This window comes from Dipodomys spectabilis, unplaced genomic scaffold, assembly GCF_019054845.1.
Source record: "Dipodomys spectabilis isolate Male_0828 unplaced genomic scaffold, ASM1905484v1 ptg000783l, whole genome shotgun sequence".
Classification (NCBI taxonomy): Eukaryota; Metazoa; Chordata; class Mammalia; order Rodentia; family Heteromyidae; genus Dipodomys; species Dipodomys spectabilis.
In genome coordinates this window covers 2750459-2775000 of record NW_024871460.1, presented here as the reverse complement: position 1 = coordinate 2775000, position 24542 = coordinate 2750459, and the positions used below count along the sequence as shown (strand labels likewise).

Here is a 24542-nt window from a genome sequence, read left to right as displayed (position 1 = left end):
AATGCTTAGGTGAGAACCTTATGTGTAGGTAAGTTTTTATAAATTTAAATATTACAAAGACACAAACTCTAGGTATTGTAACATGTATATTTAAAGCCAATGTGCAACAATGGACTATTTGATTTTAAATAATATGCTTTGTAATGTGAAAGTTCAATACTTTATATGACAATATATAATGGAAAAATTCTCCCCATCTTGGTGTTTATTTCAGATCAAATGATATGTTATTGATGAAATAAATAAAGGTAGAAAGTCCACTCAGGGCACTGTGAGAGTGTCTGGAGACCAAGTCTAGGACAGAATGGGTTCCCTAAAACTAAGTAGCAAGAAAAGCCCATTGCTGTGGAGACAACTCTCTCAATGAAGGGCTGAGAACAAAGGGGAAGCATAAGAAAAGCCTTGGGATTCTGACGAGTAATTGGAAGCCTGGCAGAAGCACTGCATGAAATCAACCCATTATTTTTTTTCCTTTTCAAAATTATCCCAGAGAAGTTATTTGGGTCTTAAACTTTTTTAAAATAAAATTTAAGAAACACAGTATTGTAATGCACATGACAATATTTTATCAAACCCTAAAAATTAGCATAAACTTAAGCTTTCTCATAGTCAACCGATCATTGCAAGTTCATTTTTCTCTTAGAATTCATGAGAAGCAGTAAAGAGAGGGCATGTGGTTGTTAGAGAGCATCGACCAATTTGCTCTCTTTTAGCCTATGGAATTCCTTATTATTAATTACCTGCTAAGGAATGGCGGACCACAACAAAGATGGAGGCGCTGGCTTCACCATGGCAACATACAGTCCAGTGCATTCTGGGACACGTCGCACGCATGCAGTTCCGGCCTGTTTGTTTGACATCACTTCTGCCCCGGGATGGCGGCGCGCACAAGTCTCTCTCCTGGTGTGGAGATCTTAGGGCGGAGGAGCTGCCGCCCCTGAGAGGCCTCCCCGCGGGCCTCGGAGCGCTCGGCCGCGCCGGCACCATGGAGAGCGAAGGCGGGAGCTCCGCGGCTGTTCTTGCCGTCGTGACTGAACGTCGGTTTGCCCAGCGATACCGGGAATATCTGGAGCAGTGCGAGCTCTTGGATCGCCGGCACCGTGTGGCAACCATGGCCGGCGGCGCCGTGGCGATCCCGGTGCTGGGGGACACCCTCCCCGAGCCGCACCTGCAGGAGCTGAGGACTCGCGTGGGCCCGGGGAGCACTTGTGTGCCCACGCGGCTCCCGCATCCCGCCCCTTCCAAGAAGGCCTGGGGATGTTCGCCTGCCCAGAGACTGTGTCGTGAGTTGAGATGCTGGGCTGAGCGCCGGGGAATGACATGGTCAGCCGAGTTAGAGGCCGATTTGCCCCGATCTTGGCAACGGCATGGTGACCTCTTGCTGCTGAATGGAGACTGTTTCCGAGCCAAGCCATGGGAAAGTCTGGAACCAGAACTCTGGGAGGTTGTTGCCTCGGCCCTTGGTGTCCAGCGTTTGGCCAAACGAGGACGGGTGTTACCTGATGGCACGCGAACGCCAGCAGTGACACTGTTGCTAGGTGACCACGGCTGGGTAGAGCACGTGGATAATGGTATCCGTTATAAGTTTGATGTGACTAAGTGCATGTTCTCCTTTGGAAACATCACCGAGAAGCTGCGGGTGGCATCGCTGCCCTGTGCTGGGGAAGTGGTGGTGGATCTCTATGCTGGGATCGGTTATTTTACATTGCCTTTCTTGGTCCACGCTGGTGCTGCTTTCGTCCATGCCTGTGAGTGGAACCCCCACGCTGTAGCTGCGCTGAGAAATAACCTGGAGCTCAATGGAGTAGCAGATCGGTGCCAAATACACGTTGGGGATAATAGGAAACTAAAACTTTCAAGCGTTGCAGACAGGGTAAACCTGGGGCTGATCCCCAGTTCAGAAGAAGGCTGGCAGGTAGCCTGCCAAATGCTCCGACAGGAGACTGGGGGCATTTTGCATATCCACCAAAACGTGGAGTCTTTCCCAGGAAAGAATCTTCAGACACAGGGAAGCAACCAAATGGAGAAAGAACACAGGCCATATCCTCAGCAGATTATCACCAGCGAATTGGAAAATGGAGATTCCAGGGATTCTATGGGAAAAATAACATCATCAGCTACTAAGCCAGAGTGGCAGAAGTGGGCAGAATCTGCAGAAACCCGAATTGCCAGTCTTCTTCAGCAGGTGCATGGAACACTGTGGAAAACACAAATCCTGCACATCCAACCTGTGAAATCCTACGCTCCACATGTGGCTCATATAGTGCTGGATCTGGAATGCCGCCCCTGTCCTGTAGTTGGTTAGAGGAGGTACATCCAGTAACTCAAGGGATCCATGTGAGTGGCCCTTCATGCTTCTGTTCAGGATAAGTTCTCACCCCTTTTATTTCCTGGTGGTGGTGGTGGTGTGTCCTGTTAGCAGGCTCTAGATCACATCAAATTATCAATGAAATTGGGCACACTGAGCAAGTATTTGAGAAAACTAGTGTGGCTCATAAGAAGCTCATTTGTGCAATCATGAACTGTGAATTCAATGCCTTAGGTATGCAGTTTTGCTATTCATTTGGTCGTGGACTTCCTTATTTCCAAATAAGGGAATTTCTTTGGAAACCCCCTGGTGAACAATATTAAGGACCATAAAAGAAGATATAGCAGGGCTGAGAGTGTAGCTAGTGATAAGAGTGGTGGAGACAGAAATAGGATCAAAAGTCTGAATGCTCAGAAAACGAGTCATCCTTGGGCAGTTTGGAACTGAGGAGGTAGTGATATATGTGTTGAAGAGGTATGCGTTGTCATGAGGACTAAAAGGCACTATGTGTAAACTCGCTGGGAAATGTTAGCTCTCATGTAGAAAGCAGCCTGCCTATTTCTATGTCTCTGGATGCCTTCCTGTGTTTTCCCTAATCATTTCCTTAGCTACATGCTTTCTTTTCACTTGTGTGCTTACAAATCACTGTATTCAAACTAAAATGATAAGGAGGGCAACCTGGGGACTTGAGCCAAAATGGGGAAAATGAATCAAGAGAGCAACATTTGAGGATTAAGGATTAAGGATTGCCTTTTTGACCTAGGTTGTAGATAAGGAGTTGGTGTAAGATACAGCTGGTCAAATTCACTTGAAGGGGGCTGGGAAGGTGGCTCAGTGGTAGAGTGCTTGCCTTGCATGCATGAGGCCCTGGGTTCGATTCCTCAGCACCCCATAAACAGAAAAAGCCGGAAGAGGTGCTTGGCTCAAGTCATAGAGTACTAGCCTTAAGCTGAAGAGCTGAGGGACAGCACCCAGGCCCAGAGTTCAGGCCCCATGAAAAAAAAAATCACTTGAAGGCAGTGGAGTTTTTTCATAATTACCTGCAAGATTACTCAATCATTTGATCACACGAAATTTCACAGAGACCAGAAACAGTGTCAAAATAGTGTCTACAGATTACTAGGTTACTATAGGTTATACTATGAGGACAGAAAAGAATACCATCAATATCCAGCATCTGTTGACACAGTATCAAATACAGTGGATGACTTCCAAACAGCAGAGGAATAATCTCTACAAAAGCAACAGGAACACTGTCAAAAAGTGACAAGGTATTAGCAGGGTATGGTAACACATGGCATAAGTAGGAAAAATGAGGTGCTGAGCAGGCAGGCCCTGGAGAAAAATGCAAGCTCTATGTGGAAAATGGCTATTTGAAAAAGGAAGTTGGGGGCTATGACTTAAGTGACAGAGCACTTACTTAACAAGCACAAGACTGAGTTCAAATCTTAGTACTGCCAAGAAAGTTTGTTACCTCTACTCCTTCTCTTGGCAGTATCTTAGTACTCAGAACAGGTCTGATCACCAGCCTACATTAACATTTACTTTTCATTTATATCCTAATATTCATTAAGTTCTGCTTAATTACCACCTCAAAAACAATTCTAGCTGATCTTTACAGTACTCATACTATTGGAGTATATGCCTTGTTTACCAATCCCTACTCTTCTCACCTGCACCTGCATTTGCCACTTTAAATACATTGTTGTGTGTGTATGTGTGTAACTCCAGTGCTTGTTTCTCATTTCTCTCCCACTAAGGAAGCTTAAGTTCAGAGACATGATTTATAAAGCTTAACTGAGTAGTTTTACCTGAAATCTTGAGAAACAGTGTCCTCTTACTAAATTTCTGTATTAATACAGCCAAAAATCAGATTTTGTTAGAGAACAGTGACTTGATGAGTATCCACAGAAAATTCAATCTAGGTTTTATACATCTGCCATCTAAAAACTGAAAGCTACTAAAAGCCTTTTGAATTGTTGAAGATAAATGAAGACATGATTTTTTAAAAATGGTTTTTTGCTGGTAGTGGTATTGGGTTTGGATTCAGGGCCTTACCACTTGAGCTACACTCCCCGTCCTCCTCACTTTTCAGATAGGGTCTCATGATTTTGCCTCAGACCTCAGTCATCCTACCTATGCCTCCCAAGTAGCTATTTTGCCTCCCAAGGCATGTTTTGAAAGAAAATTTCACTTTTTTGGTCCTAGCTACTTTCAAACCACAATCTTTATTCATCTCCCTTATATCTGAGATTACAGGCTCAGTTTGTTATTTTTGAACACAAGTATTCTATGTACAGAGTTGGTGCATTGGTATGAATATACACATACACACACAGAGCTCTTAATAGACTTGAGGTAAACATATACCATAAATTGTGCAGCATTTGAGTCAATGTAGAAACAAGCAAAGATTGGATTCAGTATATTGCAACTATTTCTTTAAAAGCCTATTTTTTTGGGGGGGGGGGGTGGTCATGGGGGCTGAACTCTGGGCCTGGGTGTTGTCCCTCAGCTCTTCAGCTCAGTGTTAGTGCCATACCACTTGAGGCACAGCACTGCTTCCAGCTTTTTCTGCTTATGTGGTGCTGAGGAATTGAACCCAGGGCCTCATGCATGCGAGGCAAGCACTCTACCACTGAGCCAACTTCCCAGCCCCTGAAAGCCTATCTTTTAAGAATTCCTGGGGTCCTGAAAGCCTGTCTTTTAAGAATTCCTGGGGTTCTGAAAGCCTATCTTTTAAGAATTCCTGGGGCCGGGACCCAGAGTTCAGGCCCCATGACTGCCAAAAAAAAAAAAAATCCTAAGCATTTTATGTTACTTCAACAGTATTAAAGGTATTATTTTAAAATACTTGCCATATAGTTTAGTTACACCTTCACTTTATAAATGAAGAAAGTTTTAAAAAGACTTACTGGGCAGAACTGCCTCACACATGTCATCCTTAGCTACTTAGGAGGCTGAAAGAGAGCCAAGGTTTAAGGTAAGCCCAGGTATACACACCAAAGACCTCTGTGGAACTTTCAGCTGCATGGGAAAATATTGGGAAGAATGCAGGCCCAGGCCACCAGGGCAGAAAGTCTGCAAGTTTGTGGTGACATGTACCTGTCATCCTGGCTATGACAGGTAGCTCTTATTCCTGGGAAGGGAGACCTTATCTCAAAAATAACCATTGCAAGCCAGGCAACAGTGTCTCATGTCTATAATCCTAGCTACTCAGAAGACTGAGATCTGAGGATCTTGGTTTGAAGCCAGCCCAGGCAGGGAAGGCCAAGAGACTTATCTCCAGCTAACCACCAGAAAGCCAGAGTGTAGCTCAAAGTAGTAGACTGTTAGTGTTCCTTGTGCACAAAAGCTCAGGACAGCAGGCAAGCCCTGGATTCAAGACCAACAATGACAAAAAAAAAGCAAAAAAAAAAAAATGAGTGAAAAAAGGTTGGAGTCGTGATTCAGCCATAAGAGTGTCCATCTAGCAAGCATAAGGCCATCAACTCAAACTGTAGTACTGCCAGACCCAATAAATATAGAGACTTGTTTGAAGTTCTAGATAAGAAAGGATGCTTATATCACCACCTGAAAGATCTTGGCCCTGACAGAAGTTAGCCTGAGTTAGGAACCCCTTTAAAAGGAAGCCTTCATAAATTTTGTCATCTTGCTCAGCGGCCATCTAGTTCTCATAGTATCTTTCGTTAATCGTTATGTATTATAGTGAGCCTACAGACACTCTTGTAATATCTGTTCACCAAATTAAGATTAGAAACAATACAACATTGATGAGGACTGAAGCATTTGTTCGTTTTAAAAAACTTTTTATTTAATGTTTGCATTTAACTTTTTAAAAATAAAAAATAGAGGAAAACCATTGAACTACTTTATTTTCCATTTTGCACAATCACAATATAATGGTATTCACCTCCTGTGTCCTCTGTCATATTCTTGTTTGAAATTAGTCCTTGTGAACCTTTTTTTCCATAATGGCTTCATTCTTTCAGCTTGAAATTCCACTCAGGGCTGAGTAAGAGATGAATTGAATAGCTTATTTATATCTATAATTACCCAATTAGTAGATAATTTGCATAGGTCTTCATAATTCTCTCACCTTTTACCAAGTTTGTTTTCCTTTGGGAATTTTGCTATAAGTACAAAGTTATTCCCCACAGACACAGTTTAGGAAAACAGACTAGATTTGAGGTGAATCACAATGAGGGCATTGCAATAAACCAAAGTACAGTAGGGAATTGAACTAAGATGTGATGATGGCATTAGAAAGACACTGTGAAGACAGAGCCTACACTGATTCAGTGTAGAAGTGGCTGTAAGTAAAAGAAGAAATCAAAGATGCCAAATTTTTACCTTACAACTTTGGATTCAAATCTTAAGTTTAACTCTTGGCAGTTTGGGGCTTACTGGCAACCCACTGCTTACTACCTTTATGATCTTGCAATTTATCTAAACTCTAATTTTCTTTGTAAAACAGGTGTAATACCCGCCACAATAGGCCAATGCAAAGACTCCATTAAAAGGTAAAACCCTGGACACAGTACCTAGCATATAGTAAAAGCCCTAGATAGATGGGGAGAGGGAAATGAAGTTTTGTTTGTTGTTGTTTTTTAACAAACATGGCTGAAGAGTGGGCGCTGCTGGGTGAAGGGTTCAGTTTTTGCACTACTTACAGAGTAGGACTACAAGGACTACCACGCCTGACAGAAATGTCCTGTAAGAGTTGGGTAATTCTGCTAAGGATCTCCCCCTATGGAGGGGGTGCTGGTAAAGGATCGCACCACAGGAGGCGGACAGACACTAGCCTGCAGGAGACTCTGGACCCGGAGCCCTGGGGAGCCAGGCTTTCTGCTTCCTATTGAAGAAAAGAAAAAGGAACAACAACACGGACAGGCAGGAAGAATGGACTCACCGGCCCCGAAGAGGAAGAGACTGTCCAGGTGCGCCGGCCTCAGAGACGCGGAGGCATGGGTCGGGCGGGAGGCCCCGGGGCCGTGCCGGCCCTCTGCTCTGCCTGCCGGCACAGGGGTGGAGGCTGGAAGGGAAGCGTGCACAGAGACGAAAGGGAGGCTTACCTTGGCAGCGCCCACCGCACGTAGCCCAGCGCCACGTGCGACGGCCGCCCCACGCAGGCTGGCCGTGACGCCGCCGGGCCCGCGGCGGAGCCGGTGCTGCCGGGCCGTCTGCCCGGGCTCGGCGCGGCCTCCTCAGCCTGTCGGGCCACTCGCTGGGCGCTAAGCAAACCGCGAATGCTTGCCCCCGCGTTAGCGCCGGGACTCCCGCGCGCGCCTCGGTGGCGGGCGGAAACCATGGCAACGCTCCGAGACTGTGCGCCCGGCGCGACGACGGCCTGAGAAGCGCCGGATTGTGACGCAAGCAGCGGCGCGGGCTTCCCGTTCTCGCGCGACCGCGGGCCCAGCCTCCGGGCCTCGCCACCGCAGCCAAGGCCGAGGCAGGCGGGGTCAAGATGGTGGCTCCGCGGGCGGGGGAGGCGGTGGAGGGAGGAGGAGCCAGACCATAGCCAGCCGGAAACACCGACGCCCGGAGACCTCCCGGGGAGCCGCCGCCGCCGCCCCAGCCTCCGCCTCCGCCGCCTGCTCCAGCTCCGGAGACGCGGGCGGGCGGGCGGGCGGGCGGCGGGGCGGGCCGCCAGAGAGGAGAGGAGGGCGGCGGGGCGGAGCCGCCGCCGGAGCCCCCGCCCCGCCCGGCCGCCGGCCCGGGCCCTGCCCCGCGCGGCCCTGCCCGGCCCGCCCAGCCCCGGTGTGGCAGCGGCTCACGGCGGCGGTGGGGCCCCCGCAGCAGCAGGTGCGGATGGCCCGTCAGCAGATGTGGACGGCGCTCGAGGTGGCGCTCCGGGTGCCCTGCCTTTACATCATCGACGCCATCTTCAACTCCTACTACGATTCCAGCCAGAGCCGGTTCTGTATCGTGCTCCAGGTCCTCCTCCGGCTCCTCGGTAAGGCGCAGCGGGAGCCTGCGGGCCGCCACGGCGTCCGCCCGCCCCGCCTTCCTCCGGGGAGGGCCGGGAGTCGCAGTTGGATTCCCCCGAAGGCGTTTTGTGGTGGGGGGAGCGGGGGGAGCGGTGCTCGTGCCGTCTCGGGGCTGGCATCCCCTCCCCCCCGGCCCCATCCGGGGTTCGGTGTGGCGGATACGGGGACGAGGAAAAAGCGTGCATCCGAGGGCACGCGGCGCTCGCCCTGCTGATGCTCTTGGGGATGACTCACGGCCGTGCCCTATGCGACAGCCTTGGCAAAACAGCGACTCTGGCAGTCCCGGGCTGGCCGTGTGAGACCTTGGATTTGTGCCAAGGCTCGAGCCTCAGTTTTCCCTCCACACGTTGCAGAGTGCTGGTAGGTTGTCATTTCTACTGCAATTGCAAACCCCACACGATCGCGGAATGTTTGTGGTCAGTGACATCCAAGCCCAGGAGACGGGATTTTGAATGTCAGACCTTGAAACCATTACCCGTAGTCCACGTGAGGAAGCTTATACTAATAACCAGCCCTAAAATCGAGTGAAAGAGGAGCTGCTGAAAACGATTGAGCAATTTTGTCTAGAAAGTATGAACCGTTCGCAAAAAAAGGCTGTAACTCCTAGTTTGATGTACGTGGATGAAATGTTCAAAGCTTTTTGTATTTTGTATTTTCATCTCCATCACTCCAGTGGGAAGCAATTGTGTCAGTTTTTTTCTCCAGTAGTTGCAACTTGGCAAATTTGTTTGATGAGGTAATTCTTGTAACCAGTCTCTGGGGGGCTTCTGCTTTTGAATTGTAGCTGAGAGTGGGTTGATAGTAAGATTCTTCTTTACTAAGCCTTTCTGAATTATAAGCCATCTGTTGCTTTATTCCTACCAAAAAAAAAGGAGTAGCAATAAAGACTGGATTTATTCTTAGCAGAAAATAACAGTATTTGGCATTTGTCTGTTACTTCACTTCCGTGGAACATTTTCAGTTGCATTGTCTAATTTAACCTTAGACATCCTACAGGCCAATGGTGGTATTCTTATTTGTATAAAGGAAGAAACTGAGGTTTGGACAGGTTGTTTCGCTCTTGGTACATAGCTAGTAAATGGTTGCCAGAGCCTGGATTTAAAAATGTTTTGACACCAAGTATGGTTTACTTTCTGCTCAGTATGTTGAAATACAGCTACAGAATGGAACTGAAAAATGTGGACATGATTTTTTTTAAGGACAGGAATCTTTAGTAATCCATGGATAGTTAATTTCAGTCATTCTTCCTTTCCTCTGTAAAAGCCTGAGAGCCCCAGGATGTCTGGTAGAAATGGGTGGTGTTTGAGAAGAATGTGTATGTTCATTCCAGCAGTAGTGTACCTCTGCCTATGAATGGTCTCATGGCATAACTGCAGATTCTGAGAACCCCTGGAGACTTGTTGATTAATGCAGTGCTCTGCTCTGAGGCTAGGTAGGCAGCTTAAAGGAAACAGCATTTTTCTTAATGCATCATCTGAAGGTGAAAACATTTAACAAAGTAAAGTTTACTCCTACTCTCTGTATTTACTGTTGAAGTAAGTCATAGTTTTGTATTCTGATAGCTTGAAAAAACTTCAGCCATTAACTGTATTATGTCTTGGTTTTCTTTTGTAATTATGAACGATGATGGTATTTCTTTCATAGGACTTAGGACACTTCAGGCTATTCATGTTAGTATTAGTAAGCTCAGTCACTTTTCAAAAATATTATATCCTTCCATTAAGACCATACTTTGTTACATTGCCTTTTTTTTTTTTTTTCTTTTGGTCTGTCGTGGGGCTTGAACTCTGGGCCTGAGCCCTCTTCTTCAGCTGAAGGCTAGCGCTCTACCACTTGAGCTACAGCACCACTTCTGGTTTTCTAGTGGTTTATTGGAGATAAGAGTTTCATGGACTTTCCTGCCTGGGCTGGCTTTGAAATGCGATCCTCAGATCTCAGCCTTTTGAGTAGCTAGGATTACTAGCTAGGATTACAGGCGTGGGCCACCAGCTTTACACAGTCTTTTGTTAGCCCAATCTCTCAAACATTAGGCCTATTTAGTAAAGGCAGTAATTACCAAAATACTGGCTTAAAAATGTTTCTTTCAATATAGTCACAGGTCAAACTTTATGAGAAGAAAGTATTTTCCAAGTCTGTCAACTGATTTTTCCTGTGTTGTGCCAATGTAATTGGATGCTATTGTTTTTGTAAGAGTAAGAATGTGGGGGAGAGCTAAACCCCCCAAAAGCAAATAGAGTGGCAGGTGCCAGTAATAGAAACTGAAATTGACTTCCTGCTTTGTGTCTTAAACTTACAGACTTCTCATTGTCGTTATGTGTGAATCTCAATACTTCTCAACATTTTTCAAGCACTACTGATTTTATATGTAATGTTTGAAGTAGTTACTTACTCTGCCTTCTGACATGGTTCATCTATACTTTCATTTTGTGTAAGACACAACTTGAGATATCCACAGGTCAGAAAGTAAAGCTTATCATATTGGAGATCCAAATAAAGGTTACAATACATGGAATGTACATCAAGACATTTTTTAAGAAGTGTTAAGTGCTACATGAAACTCGGTGCTGAGCAGTATCATGCTGAAATAGCAAGTTTAAGTCCAAGGCAGAAAACACAAGCTTGGGAGTTTGTTTTAATAGTATTACTCATATGGTGGTAATTTGTTGCGGTGGCTAAGGACTTTGTAAACATAAAAGAGGGCTGGGAAGGTGGCTCAGTGGTAGAGCGCTTGCCTTGCATGCCTGAGGCCCTGGGTTCGATTCCTCAGCACCACATAAGCAAAAAGAAAAAACTGGAAGTGGCGCTGTGGCTCAAGTGGTAGAGCGCTAGCCTTGAGCTTAAGAGCTGAGGGACAGCGCCCAGGCCCAGAGTTCAGGCCCCACGACCTGACCCCCCCCCTCCAAAAAAAAAGTAAACAAAAGAAATCTAAGAAATTACAAGGGAAAATCTGATAAATTTGAGTGTATGAAGGTGAAAAACTTCTTTACCTAAAACTTTTAAACAATTCTTAAAAACAACAACAACAGATTGGGGGAAAAATAGCTGTCATAGTCTCAGTAAGTGTTCTCTATCAATAAAAAAAAAAAAAAAAAATATATATATATATATATATATATATGTACTTTCACATGAAATGGGTCTAGCCATTCACAGCAAACAAAATGCTTATGATGGTCAATAAGCAAATGTACTTAGTCGGATTTATAATAAGGAAATACAGTTAAAACAGAATTTTGCTTATTAGATGGTCTAGAGTTCAAAGTATGATCAGAAAGTGTTTTAGCAATGGTATTTATCCATTTAGATAAATTTATACAATTTAACTATGCAGACTATATAACATAGGTTATCCTATAGTTATGGGTTAAAATAGCTATAATTTTGATAGGCTATAAGTTTTACATAAAACCACTTGGCCCTATGAACTGACATCTACTTGTATACCTTTGGACTCACAATTCCAGTTGTAGGGGATTGGGCCTAGAGATTATAGTTGCACAGGACTATGAACAATGATAGATTCACAGCATTACTGGAAATAACAAAACATTGAACTTCATACTTAATATAAATGTATAATAGAAATCTGCTTTAGATCTAATTACAAGACTGAGAATTATTTTTGGAGCTGAATAATATTTGGTGTAGAAAGATGTGACCAAACCTTTGAAGTAAGCAGTCAAAAGTTGAGCAGAAGTAATTATGGATGTCAAAGGGGATGGCTTTGTCAACAGTCGCATTATCGACAATTTAGGATAACTCTGTGTTGGAGGAATGCTGGATTTTTAACATCCCCATCCGCTGCCCCCTAGATAGATGTCTGTAATGCACACACACACACACACACACACACACACACACACACACACAACTCAAATGTGATCATTCACTTACTCATATGGAAAAGAATTATACACTATAGTTACTTAAATATGAACAACCAGTTCTAACATGTAAATGTGAAATGTTGGACTTTGAATATGTAATATCTTGTTTTCAATCGTAAGTGAATTCTTTTAGAAATATATGAAAGCAAATGTATAAAGTTTGATAAATTGGTATTACATTTTAAAACCTCTTGCCAGCTGCCAGTGGCTCATACCTGTAATCCTAGCTACTCAGGAGGCTGAGATCTGAGGATCGTGGTTTGAAGCCAGCCAGGGCAGGAAATTTGTGAGACTCTTATTTCTAGTTAACCACCAAAAAGCTGGAAGTGGAGCCTTAGCGAAAAAGCTCAGGGATAGTGATAGCATTCAGGCCCTGAGTTCAATTCCCAGGACCCTCGCACAATGTAAAACCTCTTATGCAATAAAATATGCATTGATGGGGCTGGGAAGGTGGCTCAGTGGTAGAGCGCTTGCCTTGCTTGCATGAAGCCCTGGGTTCCATTCCTTATCACCACATAAGCAGAAAAAAAAAAGCCGGAAGTGGCGTTGTGGCTCAAGTGGTAGAGTGCTAGCTTTGAGCTGAAGAGCTGAGGGACAGCTCCCAGGCCCAGAGTTCAAGCCCCATGACCGGACCCAAAAAAAAAAAAAGTGCGTTGATTTATATATGAGTGAATGCTTAACTATTTGCTAGGCTGTACAGGAAAGTTTAAGTTGTTCGGCCTCTTTACTGCTAGTAAGACAGTGTAATGATGTAGTTTTTCCTACCCTCACAGTCTAGGATGCTTTATATCTGCTCACCAAAATGTGTGTAAGGATCTCTCCCCACCAGCAGCCAATTCTGAATAGATTGTGCAGAAGCCACTAGTGGTTGTCCTTTAATTCAGCTCCATGCTTTGATGCCAGCTACCTACCCTCATATTCCTCAGATTAAGGGCTTGGTCCCATAGAACTGCCCCTGGACTCAGATACCAGTCATGACACAAGTTGAGGCCTGAATTTCTAACTTAAAGGATGTCATTTCCTCTTTGCTTTCTTCTTTGCAGATCTCTTAATGTGTAAGATTGTAACACAGAACCCAGTGAAACTACTTATATTTGCTCTTTTATTATAACTTTCTTTAACAAAGGATACAGGAACACACATGGAAAAGACAGATGGGCAGGAAGGGGGGGGTGGAGTGAAGATGAGAGGAAGGGGGGGGGTGTCTGTGCCCTCTCTTTACCCATCAACCTCCAGGAACCTCCATTGGTCCTGAACTCAGAACTCAGTCTTTTAGGGGGTTTGGGGGCAGCTTTATTTTTTATTCATACATGATTAAGTCATTGGCCACTGATTTAGGCACTCAATTTAATCACCCTCCCCCTTCCCAGAGAAGTGGTTCTCCTGGCAACCAGTCCCCATCCTCAGCCATCTCATTGGTGTCTTATTGACACACAAGAGAGCCTTTATAACTATTTCTTTTTTTTTTGGTGGGGGGGGCGGGATCTGGTCGTGGGCCTAAACTCTGGGCCTGGGCACTGTCCCTCAGTTCTTCAGCTCAAGGCTAGCGCTCTACCACTTGAGCCACAGTCCCACTTCCGGCTTTTTTTTTCTGCTTACGTGGTGCTGAGGAATTGAACCCAGGACCTCATGCATGCAAGACAAGCACTCTACCACTGAGCCACCTTCCCAGCCCCCTTTATAACTATTTCAAGGATTTTAGGAACTGTTAGGAATCTGGATGAGGACCAGATACATACATTTCACAATATTACAGATGGCAAAGACAAAAACTAGAAAAACAATTGGTTAACTTGTCATTTAATACCTCCTTAGGGTTCGTTTGTTTTTTTTAATCTATGTTCACACACTGTTAATAAAAATGCCTTCGTTATAATCTTGTGAAAGTGTATACCTGGATGGCCCGGATGTTTCATTGTTTCCATTTTACTGAAAATGAAAGTATGAGAGTCCCTCCTCCTTTTCCCCTTACGGTATGGATATGTAGCTGTGGCTGCAAATCCTGATCCATTCTAGTGCTGGACTTACAGCCAGGGGCAGCACACTCAGTTTAGAAAACCTTCCTTTGTGGCATAAGTTGTCTAGTATGCCAACAGATTCACTGCATCTCAAGACATTTTGTTTACTTAGTCTTAAATTTCTTCTGTTACAGTCTCCCTGGGGAGTAAGGTTAGTAATAACATTTATTGCTGTGCTTCCTCATCTTTACTGAGTTAGAAATGTTTTCCTACTGCCTTCTTTAGGTTGTTTTAACTGTACCAAGGGATCTGGAGAATTCTAAGTACCATGTCTTCTTTCCTTCTAATTCTTAGACATAAATTTTCAGGAGAGGTTAAGAGTACAAATGGACTTGACATATGGAAGAGTGAATAGGTGGTGCACTTCTGTAATCTCATCAGCTGCGAGGCTGAGCTGAGAAGGTCTTGAGTTTGAACCATTCTAGGTTATATATGATTTGAGGTCAGTTTAGTTTATATAGTGAGACTTTTTTTTTAAGTAAACACTTCATTGTATAATATGCAATGTTTTTTTCCTTTCTCTTTGTTACAGTAATCTACATTGAAAAGATCTTGAATTCATGAATTGGGTTTATATATAATGAGCTCCTGAATTGGTTTTGTCACTTGCTTTTTTTTTTTTTTGGTCATGGACCTGAACGCTGTCCCTCAGCTCTTCAGCTCAAGGCTAGGGCTCTACCATTTGAGCCAGTGTCAGTTCTGGCTTTTTCTGCTTATGTGGTGCTGAGGAATCGAACCCAGGGTCTCATGCATACAAGGCAAGCACTCTACCACTGAGCCAACTTCCCAGCCCCAGCACATGCTTTTTTGAGAACTACCTTGAAACCTTTAGTGGAACTCTATATCACTGTAGAGATGGACTGAAATCTTCATGTTGCAGTTTCACCTAGCTCTTACTCTAGTGTCCAAGTGATTTAAAAAAAAATAAAGATAAAGCAAGTCACTTATAAACATCAATGAAAAGCTTTCCCTCAGCTTAATTTCCTTGGACCTATAGGATAAATACCAAGAAAGTTTCATGTGTAAAGTTGTGAAGAGGCATGGGAACATGGATAATCTTAGTACTCCCTACAGATCACTAAAGAAAAATTACTTTGGAGACTTTTACTTGGGAAGTTGATTTTTATTTCCTGTGAAATGAGAATTGATTCTCTCCATAGGAACATGACTAGAAATGAACAGTAGAAAAACTTCACCTATTTACAAACGTAGACTAAGAATTAAAACAAGTGTATGTATACTCTTCTTGAAGTGATTTCTCTTACATGTTGGAAATACAATTTTTTTTATCTTTAAGTAGTTGTACAAAGGAGTTGCCATTGAGAATATAATTTTAATCAGGAAAATAGTATTAGGTTGTTACCTGGAAGGCACACCCAGACAGACTTGTAGGTTGTAATCTCAGCACATTATATAGTCTTTCTTTACTCTGTTTTTCCTTTGATACATTTGCACAAATAAAAATGGCACATTTTATCCAAACATAATTCTAATTTTCAAGTCATCCTTTTATTTCTATGTAAGAAATAAACTTCAGGAGGAAAAGTGCAGAATAGAAAGACTAGTTATAAAAGTGCCACAGATGTCATGAATGGCTACTGGTGGAGATTAGCTTACCATTTTATGAGTAGCAAATTGGGTGAAAAAGTACAGTAGCTGCTTGCTTCTCTCCCTTTCAAGTAGTGAATAGAGCTAATGTTACTTTGATTTGGTTTTAATTAATCTATGTAAAACACTTAAATTGGGTGTCAGTGGTTCACACCTGCAATCTAAGCAGCCAAGGAGGCTGAGATTGAGGAGCTCATTGTCTACACAAGAAGTCTACACATTAGACTTCCTGACCAACGTGTGGTGGCACATGCCTGTCATCCCAGCTTTGACAGGAAGCCTAAGATAGATTGCTATCTTTATGTGTACCTGGGCAGGAAATGAGACCCTATCTCAACAATAACCTGCACAAAAGAGGTCTGGTGTCATGACACCAGTGGTAGAGCACCTATCTCAACAAATATGAAGTCCTGAGGTCAAACCTCAGTACTGCTCCTCCAAAATTAATTAAGCTTTGTGTCAGGGAACATAATTCTTTTTGCCCTCCCCCCCCCCCCAGTAAGATTATATAGTAGATTACATAAAGTGGACTGAATTGTATTTCCTTGTTACTTTGCATGGAAAAAGCCATTTTCTGTTGAAAGAGCCCCAGTTCTGTTTGGGAGATGACTGTGTGGTTTTTAGCTTTTTTTATTTTTTAAATAAATGACCTGATATGTTGGCCAGTCTGTGGGCAAAGTCATCTCTTGAAGGAACTAGTTTTTTTGTGTTTTTTTTAATATGCAGCTGGCTATGAAATGCTCCTGCTGCAGCTTGTAGCACCTTTCTTGAAACCTGCTGATACAAAGTGGCTAGCCAGGTGTTTTGTTTGTGGCATCTTCTGTATTCTAGATACGTTTCTCAGCTTTGCCTTATCCTTTCATCGGTTTCATTTTTTCTGTTTTTATTTTGTTTTATATTGCCTTTAAAAAAATCCAGATGTGATGGAAACATAAATTATCTCAGTGAATACTAATTGAGTTACTTTGTGGGATCCTCTACAAAGTAAGGCCTTTGCTGGCTATCAGGGAAGCATCATATACATAATAGAGTAGATGATGCCTTTCAAAGAACTACAAGTGACAGTGTCTGGTGGTAGTTCTGTGGGTATGCTGAAGGAACAGTTACTAACAATGAAGGCAGGTCTCAAAATGGGTAGGAACTGAGCAGTCAGGAATGGGCAGGTAGGGGGCATCACTCTAAACAAAGGAATATAAGTATAAGCACATGTGATTATGGTATAGAAATGTATGTGTTTGTGGAGACGTTCTAGCACATTGGTGAGTGTGTAAGAAAGAATGTCACTCTAAAGAAAATTAGGTCCATTAGTTCCAGAACATAGTTTAAGTCCATAATAATTTCAGAACCATGAAGAATAAGAGTTGAGAAATGAAGAAAGACATTTTGGCTTGCCATATGGATTTAGATGAGTTAGTTGCTGACATTGAGCAAAGAGAATTAAAAGTGTTAGCATTTGACCACCAACTAGAAAAGTTTGAAGATTAAGGGCCCCCAGCATCTTTAAGCGAATAATAATAATAATAATAATGAGATCTTCAGCTGGAGCTGGAAATCTTAAGAACAAGCTGGTTTTGATTCAAGGCAAGTTAGACTTCAGATGTTGTTTTGTAGTTAAATGTAAAAGTGGAACTAGGTGAATATTTTGATGTCATCCCCCAAGTTGAACCATTGGCTTGACATTGTGTTTACTGTGTAATCAATCTCACTTCAAAAATATGAATTTTTTGGCAGAGCACAAAGTAAGTTTGGGGCCAGATATATGTCATCATCATGCTGCTTACAGCAATTCTCACGGAGCAGAAGTGCAGGTGTCATTTGGTTATCTGACTGTTGACAGTGATTACCTCGTAAAGGCACAGATACATTACCATCTTTTTAACATGGCTTGTTTTTCTGAATGTTATTTTTTAATTGAAGAATGAAATGATTATTTCATTATTTGATTATATTTGATGGAGTAATGTGAAGGAAAAGGGAACATAGAGGACATTTCTGAAATTTGAAGGAAAGTATGCTGAGAAAAAAGGACCTCACAAGCAAGTTGAGCCCTTACAGAATCTATTTACAGAGCAGAAAAGCAGGAGCTGGCCTGAGTTCATAGTGAAACTTAAACCTGATTTCCTAAAGAACACACACGAACACATGTTTCCCATTTGGGTCATTATTTTTTCAGTGGAATTACTTCGCATTCCTTAGTATTTGAATGGTATCTTTTGAGTTTTAAGGCTTATTAAAAAAAAGGTGCATGTGGCTGAGAATGTGGCCTAATGGTGGTAGAGTGCTTGTCTAGCATGCATGAAAGCCTTGGGTTCGATTCCTAAGTACCACATAAACAGAAAGAGCCAGAAGTGGCACTGTGGCTTAAGTGGTAGAGTGTTAGCCTTGAGCAAATGAAGCTCAGGGACAGTGCGGAGGCCCTGAGTTCAAGCCCTAGGACTGGCAAAAAAAGAAAAAAGAAAAAAGTGCATGTCATTACAAATATTGTCCTGCGGATAAGTTAGTATGTTGTGCCTGGACCTACAGTATTATACAATTACTTCGGAAATTAGAAAAACGAGTAGTATTTACATATAAAATGTTTTGTCTGGCCTCATACTCTTGACTTGATAAAACTTTATTGATCCTTAAGTGTAAATTGTCTCAAGGCTTAACCTCCAAAACATTGGAAATACTCATAATTAAAGAAAATCATAACTATTAATACAAACACATGCTTCAAAACATTTCATTCAGTAACCTTTTCTTTTTCCTTTTTTTCTCCTTTAGGGATATTTGTATCCAGTATTGTTCTGATCTTGTCACAGCGATCACTTTTCAAGTTTTACATGTACAGCTCAGCCTTTCTGTTAGCTGCAACTTCAGTGTTGGTGAATTATTATGCTGCTTTGCACATTGACTTCTATGGTGCCTACAACACATCAGCTTTTGGGATCGAGCTGCTTCCTCGGAAAGGGCCCTCACTGTGGATGGCACTTGTCGTTCTACAGCTAACATTTGGAATTGGATATATCACACTACTTCAGATTCAGTCCATCTATTCACAGTTAATTATTTTGGATCTGTTGGTTCCTGTAATAGGTTTAATCACAGAGCTACCATTACACATCAGAGAGACTTTAGTTTTTACCTCATCCTTGATCCTCATATTAAATACAGTGCTTGTCTTGGCAGTGAAACTTAAGTGGTTTTATTATTCTACACGATATGTTTATCTTTTAGTGAGGCATATGTATCGAATTTATGGATTACAGTTATTGATGGAAGACACATGGAAGAGGATTCGTTTCCCAGATATACTTCGAGTCTTCTGGCTAACAAGAATTACAGCCCAGGCTACAGTGTTAATATACATTTTAAGGATGGCAAATGAAACTGAGTCCTACTTTATTTCTTGGGATGATTTTTGGGACCTCATTTGCAATCTTATAATTAGTGGATGTGATTCTACCTTAACTGTACTGGGCATGAGTGCTGTAATTTCCTCAGTAGCCCATTACTTGGGTCTTGGAATATTGGCCTTTATTGGATCAACTGAAGAAGATGACAGGCGGCTTGGCTTTGTAGCACCTGTTTTATTTTTTATTTTGGCTCTTCAGACTGGTTTAAGTGGGTTAAGGCCAGAAGAGAGACTTATTCGCTTAAGTAGAAACATGTGCCTTTTATTAACTGCAGTCCTGCATTTCATCCATGGGATGACAGACCCTGTATTAATGTCTCTCAGTGCCTCCCATGTGTCATCTTTTCGTAGACATTTCCCCGTGCTGTTTGTCTCTGCTTGCCTGTTTGTCCTTCCTGTTTTACTCAGTTATGTTCTCTGGCATCACTATGCACTAAATACATGGTTGTTTGCTGTTACAGCCTTTTGTGTGGAACTCTGCTTAAAAGTAATTGTTTCTCTCACTGTTTATACATTATTCATGATCGATGGCTACTATAATGTCCTCTGGGAAAAGCTTGATGATTATGTCTACTATGTTCGTTCAACAGGCAATATTATTGAATTTATATTTGGAGTAGTAATGTTTGGAAATGGGGCTTATACTATGATGTTTGAGTCAGGAAGTAAAATTCGGGCTTGTATGATGTGCCTACATGCTTATTTTAACATCTACTTACAAGCAAAAAATGGCTGGAAGACATTCATGAATCGTAGAACTGCCGTGAAGAAAATCAACTCGCTTCCTGAAATAAAAGGGAGCCGCTTGCAAGAAATAGATGACGTATGTGCAATCTGCTACCATGAGTTTACAACATCTGCTCGTATTACACCTTGTAATCACTATTTCCATGCACTTTGCCTTCGGAAATGGCTGTACATTCAAGACACTTGTCCAATGTGCCATCAAAAAGTATACATTGAAGATGATATCAAGGATAATTCAAATGTGTCTAACAACAATGGATTTATTGCACCCAATGAAAATCAAAATCCAGAGGAAGCTATAAGAGAAGATGCTGCTGAATCTGACAGGGAATTGAATGAAGATGACAGTACCGATTGTGATGATGATGATGAAGATGATGTTGATGATGTTCAAAGGGAAAGAAATGGAGGAATTCGGCACACAGGCGCAGCAGCTGAAGAACTTGTTAATGATGACACTGATTAAAATAGCATTTACTAATCATTGAGGTATTCGTTTAAAATTCAGTTCATCCAAAATGAAGTAATATGCTTCACTTCAGTGTGTAACCAAGCACAAAAAACAGTATCAATGTTGAATCTGTGAATGGTTTTCCGTTTACTGTGATGTGCTACTGTAAATATACCTCTTTAATTACTTCTGGTCTCTTTGGTGACCTATTTAAATTTGTGTACATTATTGTACATAGAATAAAATGTTTTCACGTTTTTATGACAAAATTTGAACAAATAGCTTTTTAATAGATGTAATGATCATAAGGTGCGTCAACTGTGCCAAAGATTCCTCAATGAAATTTTATCATGTATCCAACTGTGGGCACTAGTTTTTCTTAAGAATGAGTGGGAGGATAAAAGTGTAAAATCATGAAATCACACAAAAGTCAGGTATAAAATATTTTGGACTAGAGGAGAAAGGTTACAGAGGTACCAGTCTTCTAGAAGTAATTTAAATTTTGAAATTTAAGTAGCAATATAGTTGATCTGAGTTCAGAAGTCACAAGTCAAAGGCAGAAAGAATTGAGAAATAGGCTTGTTTCAACTAAACTTTGGTATAAGCCAGGATGTGCTGTTGATATTTGTGTCATAAAATTGTCCTCTCAGACTTGTTGAGATTGCATAATAAAAATAGTGAGGCATTAAGTGATTTTTAAAAAATTGGATTGTTTTGTGGACAAATAATGAGGGGAGGAGGGTTGGTGCAATGATACATCTTTAGAAATCTCCCAGAAAATTCTCTTTATTGAATATGCAGTTTCATCATGAAATTTCATGTAATGGAAAATAGAAGACATACAAGTTAACATCAAGAAAAAAATACTTTAGTGCTGTTGTTGTATAACGTATTGGCTAATTCCAGTGGATCCTCATCTCTTACTGCTGACATTATCTCCAGTATTTGACTAAAAAAAAAAAAAAAGATAGTTAGCTTTAGCTTCCATGAAGGTCTTCTCTTTTAGGTCTTCGCACTTTTAACAAAGTATGTTGAAAGTAAAGTTTTCAGCGGTATCAATAGATAAACTTCACTTATTTTACCATCAATTAGTTCTGGAGCTCACCTCTATATAAAACAGAGCCAAGATCCAGGTTCAAGTAAATTATAAAACTGGCCTACATTATGTATAACACAATCGTGGTAGGTTAGCCCAGTAGAAATGAGTCCTGGTTTAGTTTAGCTTCATTTCCATTTGTAAGAGTGTAGTGATGTGACCCAGAGGGATAGCACCTAGAGTTTGCAAGCCACTGCTTTAGTCCTTTACATGAACTGGGAGCACAGTGACAGTAAATGTAAAAAAGTGAAGAGGGCAGTACTTGTCCTGTGTTTTGTTCCTTACAAGACAAAATAGTCCAGAGGTCCATCTTTCAGTTTCCTTGCCTAAAATAATTAACAGTATCTCCTAGTAGTATTATAGAGGTGTAGTATATTTTTTATATGTGAAAGTTCTAGTCCAAATTAAAACTTTGAAATACTGTGTTAAGCTTTTGGTTCTTCTAAGTATGAACACCTAAAGGAATTAAGAGTGGAGATTAACTGAAATTTAAAAAAATTATAATAGTGACATGGGAGTATATGCATACTTGCTAGCATACAAACCCAATTACACTAGATGTGTGCTATCTGAAAAAAAATATTAAAAGCAAATCTAATAGTAAACCATTTTTCCTAAGTAAACTTAGAAGTTTTCTTCTATGGATTCTTAAGCTGGTGATGCTGTATAATTTAGAAATGCATAATGGCTTTAAGACTATATTGTAAGGAATAGTCACTTTTTCATATGTAGAAACTTGTTTATAAGTCTTGGTATCGAATATAAAGTTTATAGCTAGTTGCACATCTCTTTTGCATCTAACCTACTTATGTAGCTTTCATGGTCTAGGGCTACAGTTACTCTAAAAAGAATTTAATAGTTTTTGTTTAATGTGGCACTCTTAGACTGGGCAAGTTTTGCAAGATCCCCTTTGGAGTCTTTCCTCACACTGGATAACCAGTTATACCTTAGGGAAAAAAAAAAAGAGCACTGTTGTGCTTTGAATCTTTTGGTGTCCTGATAAAATCTAAACTATTAAAGTCAGCATACAGGAGCCCTAAGGACCTGGCCTCACTTTGCCTTCTCAGACTTGACTTACATATACTCTGTATACCCTACTTTCTCCACACTAAGTTCATTGTTCCCCTGGAGCCAGCCATCCCTCTGTAGAGTGCCTTTGCTCAAGGTGTTTGGCTCAACTCCTAGCCATACTTAGTAAACAGCTGAAATGTCACCTTAGTAAAGTACTTTCAGTTCCCTCAGGGCAGACAGTTGCTATGTTTAAGGTCCCAGTAGTAGATTTCATACCTCTGCAACAGTTGCAAGATCTTGGACTCTTGTCTGCCCTCAGCTTGGGGAAAGCCTGACAGTCTCCAAGGGCCTGGCACAGCTGTGGGCAGGTGAGCCACAGGCACAGTGCTGGTTTTTCTAGGTACCTTAGTAACTTTGGAGCTCCTGACATAGCAGGAGCTCCAGAGAACTTATGATCTAAATGGAGGGATGATCTTTATACAAATAATTACAGGTAAAACTGCTAGGAGAATGGGTGTGATAATAATGAATTTGTAAGTAGGAGTTAACTTGCCAGTTAGCAATTAGATCAGAGAAATATGTGTAGGAAACATTTACATTTTTCAGCTTTTAAATGTTCACTTTTCCCAAACTATACCTGCTTAGCTGACTTGAAGAGTAAGTGTACATGATTGTAATTTCATAGTTCTTAACAGTCTTGCATTTAAAAAATCTTGAAATTTTGCCTTGCAAAGGTACGGCAAAAGTCAACAGCTATAATTTTATATAACATTACGACATTTGAGTATACTATTGGCAGCTACTCCTAAGCCACTGCTGGCAAAATATCAGTTTCTCATCTTAATATCCTCGCAAAGCTCTAAATTACTATTAAAAATTGCTTCTTGTGCTTGACTTTGTTACCTTCATTTCATAAGCTACCAGAAAGTAAGCTCCTCACTAAGGATTTTTCAGTGTTTGCCAAAGCCAGCAGGGTAGCATGGTATTAAAGGAAAAGAACCTCAATTTTATTTTTTCCTTTTGGTAGTATTGGGGTTTGAACTCAGGTGGCCTCATGCTTGCTAGGCAGGTACTCTACCCCTTCAGTAATGCCTCCAGACATTTTTTTGCTTTATTGATTCAGGTAGGATCTCGGGTTTTTGCCTAGCTGGCCTGGACCAAGGCCTTCCGCGTAGCTAGGATGACAGGTACATACCATACCTGGCTTATTTGTGGAACTGGAGTCTCAACTTTTTGCCTGGGCTGGCCTCAAACCATGAACCTCCCAATCTCCATGTCCAAGTATCTGAGCTGCCGTACTTTTTTGCATTGCTAAATTTATGGTATAGCTTATCTAATAGTCATTTTTCATTAAAATTACTCTTAAAGATCGTGCGTTTGGGAGAAACTATAAACAGTCCAGTATTTTCATGGATATGTTGTACTTATTGGAAACCACAGTGGACTGATAAAGTACAGACTTACATTACCTGATTGTATGAACAAAATAAATTGGATATATGCCACTAAAATTGTATAATCAACTTTTTCTGTTTAAGATTCTTTTTCAGCTCTTTGACAGATGAATGATAACCTCTCCACATGTGCTGTACATTGCCACAGAACAACTCTGAATTATTTTTAGGAAATAGAAAGTTCTGCCCTCTCACCCCATTTCCCTCCCGCCTTTTTTGGGGGTTGTGAAAAGAAAATCCTAGTACCTGTCATTTTGTCCCAAGGCTTAGAGAAATGTGTTACTGGATTTGGGTTGCCAAGTGATTTAAAATGCAGATAAAAGATCAGCCACCGGGAGGTTTAGAAGAACAGAGCTCAACCAGGTCAGGTGACTGACAAAATGCACAGCTTTTAGGTCTTTTCCCTCCTATGAAATGACCAATGGCCAGCTCATACCACATAGCATATAAGATAGAGCAATTCATGTGTCACTCCTCCAAATCGTTACTTATTGAAGTGGTCTTTGACCTGAACTTGAACTTGGATCATAGTGATGTGTCAATGCAGGGTTTTTTAAAAAAAAATTTATTTTATT

General features: G+C 41.7%; 3 protein-coding genes across 7 annotated transcripts in view; 2 read left to right on the top strand and 1 right to left on the bottom strand.

The window, feature by feature from the left end:
• Positions 1-795: 795 nt before the first annotated feature.
• Positions 796-3119, top strand: Trmt12 (tRNA methyltransferase 12 homolog). Its single transcript, XM_042672977.1, has one exon. The coding sequence runs from the start codon at positions 833-835 to the stop codon at positions 2303-2305; it is 1473 nt and encodes a 490-aa protein (XP_042528911.1). The 5' UTR covers positions 796-832; the 3' UTR covers positions 2306-3119.
• A 4912-nt stretch (positions 3120-8031) lies between these two features.
• On the top strand, positions 8032-20675 carry Rnf139 (ring finger protein 139). The gene is made up of 2 exons (XM_042672893.1): positions 8032-8264; positions 18578-20675. Exons 1-2 carry the CDS (start codon positions 8120-8122, stop codon positions 20419-20421), a joined length of 1989 nt encoding a protein of 662 aa, XP_042528827.1. The 5' UTR covers positions 8032-8119; the 3' UTR covers positions 20422-20675.
• A 499-nt stretch (positions 20676-21174) lies between these two features.
• Tatdn1 (TatD DNase domain containing 1) overlaps positions 21175-24542 on the bottom strand; it is a 28017-nt gene continuing 24649 nt past the window's right edge. For all 5 annotated transcript variants that reach the window (XM_042672894.1, XM_042672895.1, XM_042672897.1 and 2 more), the window contains one exon: positions 21175-21355. In XM_042672894.1, coding sequence (XP_042528828.1) covers positions 21259-21355 — 97 coding nt within the window. In that variant the 3' untranslated portion in view covers positions 21175-21258. The remainder of the gene's footprint in view (positions 21356-24542) is intronic.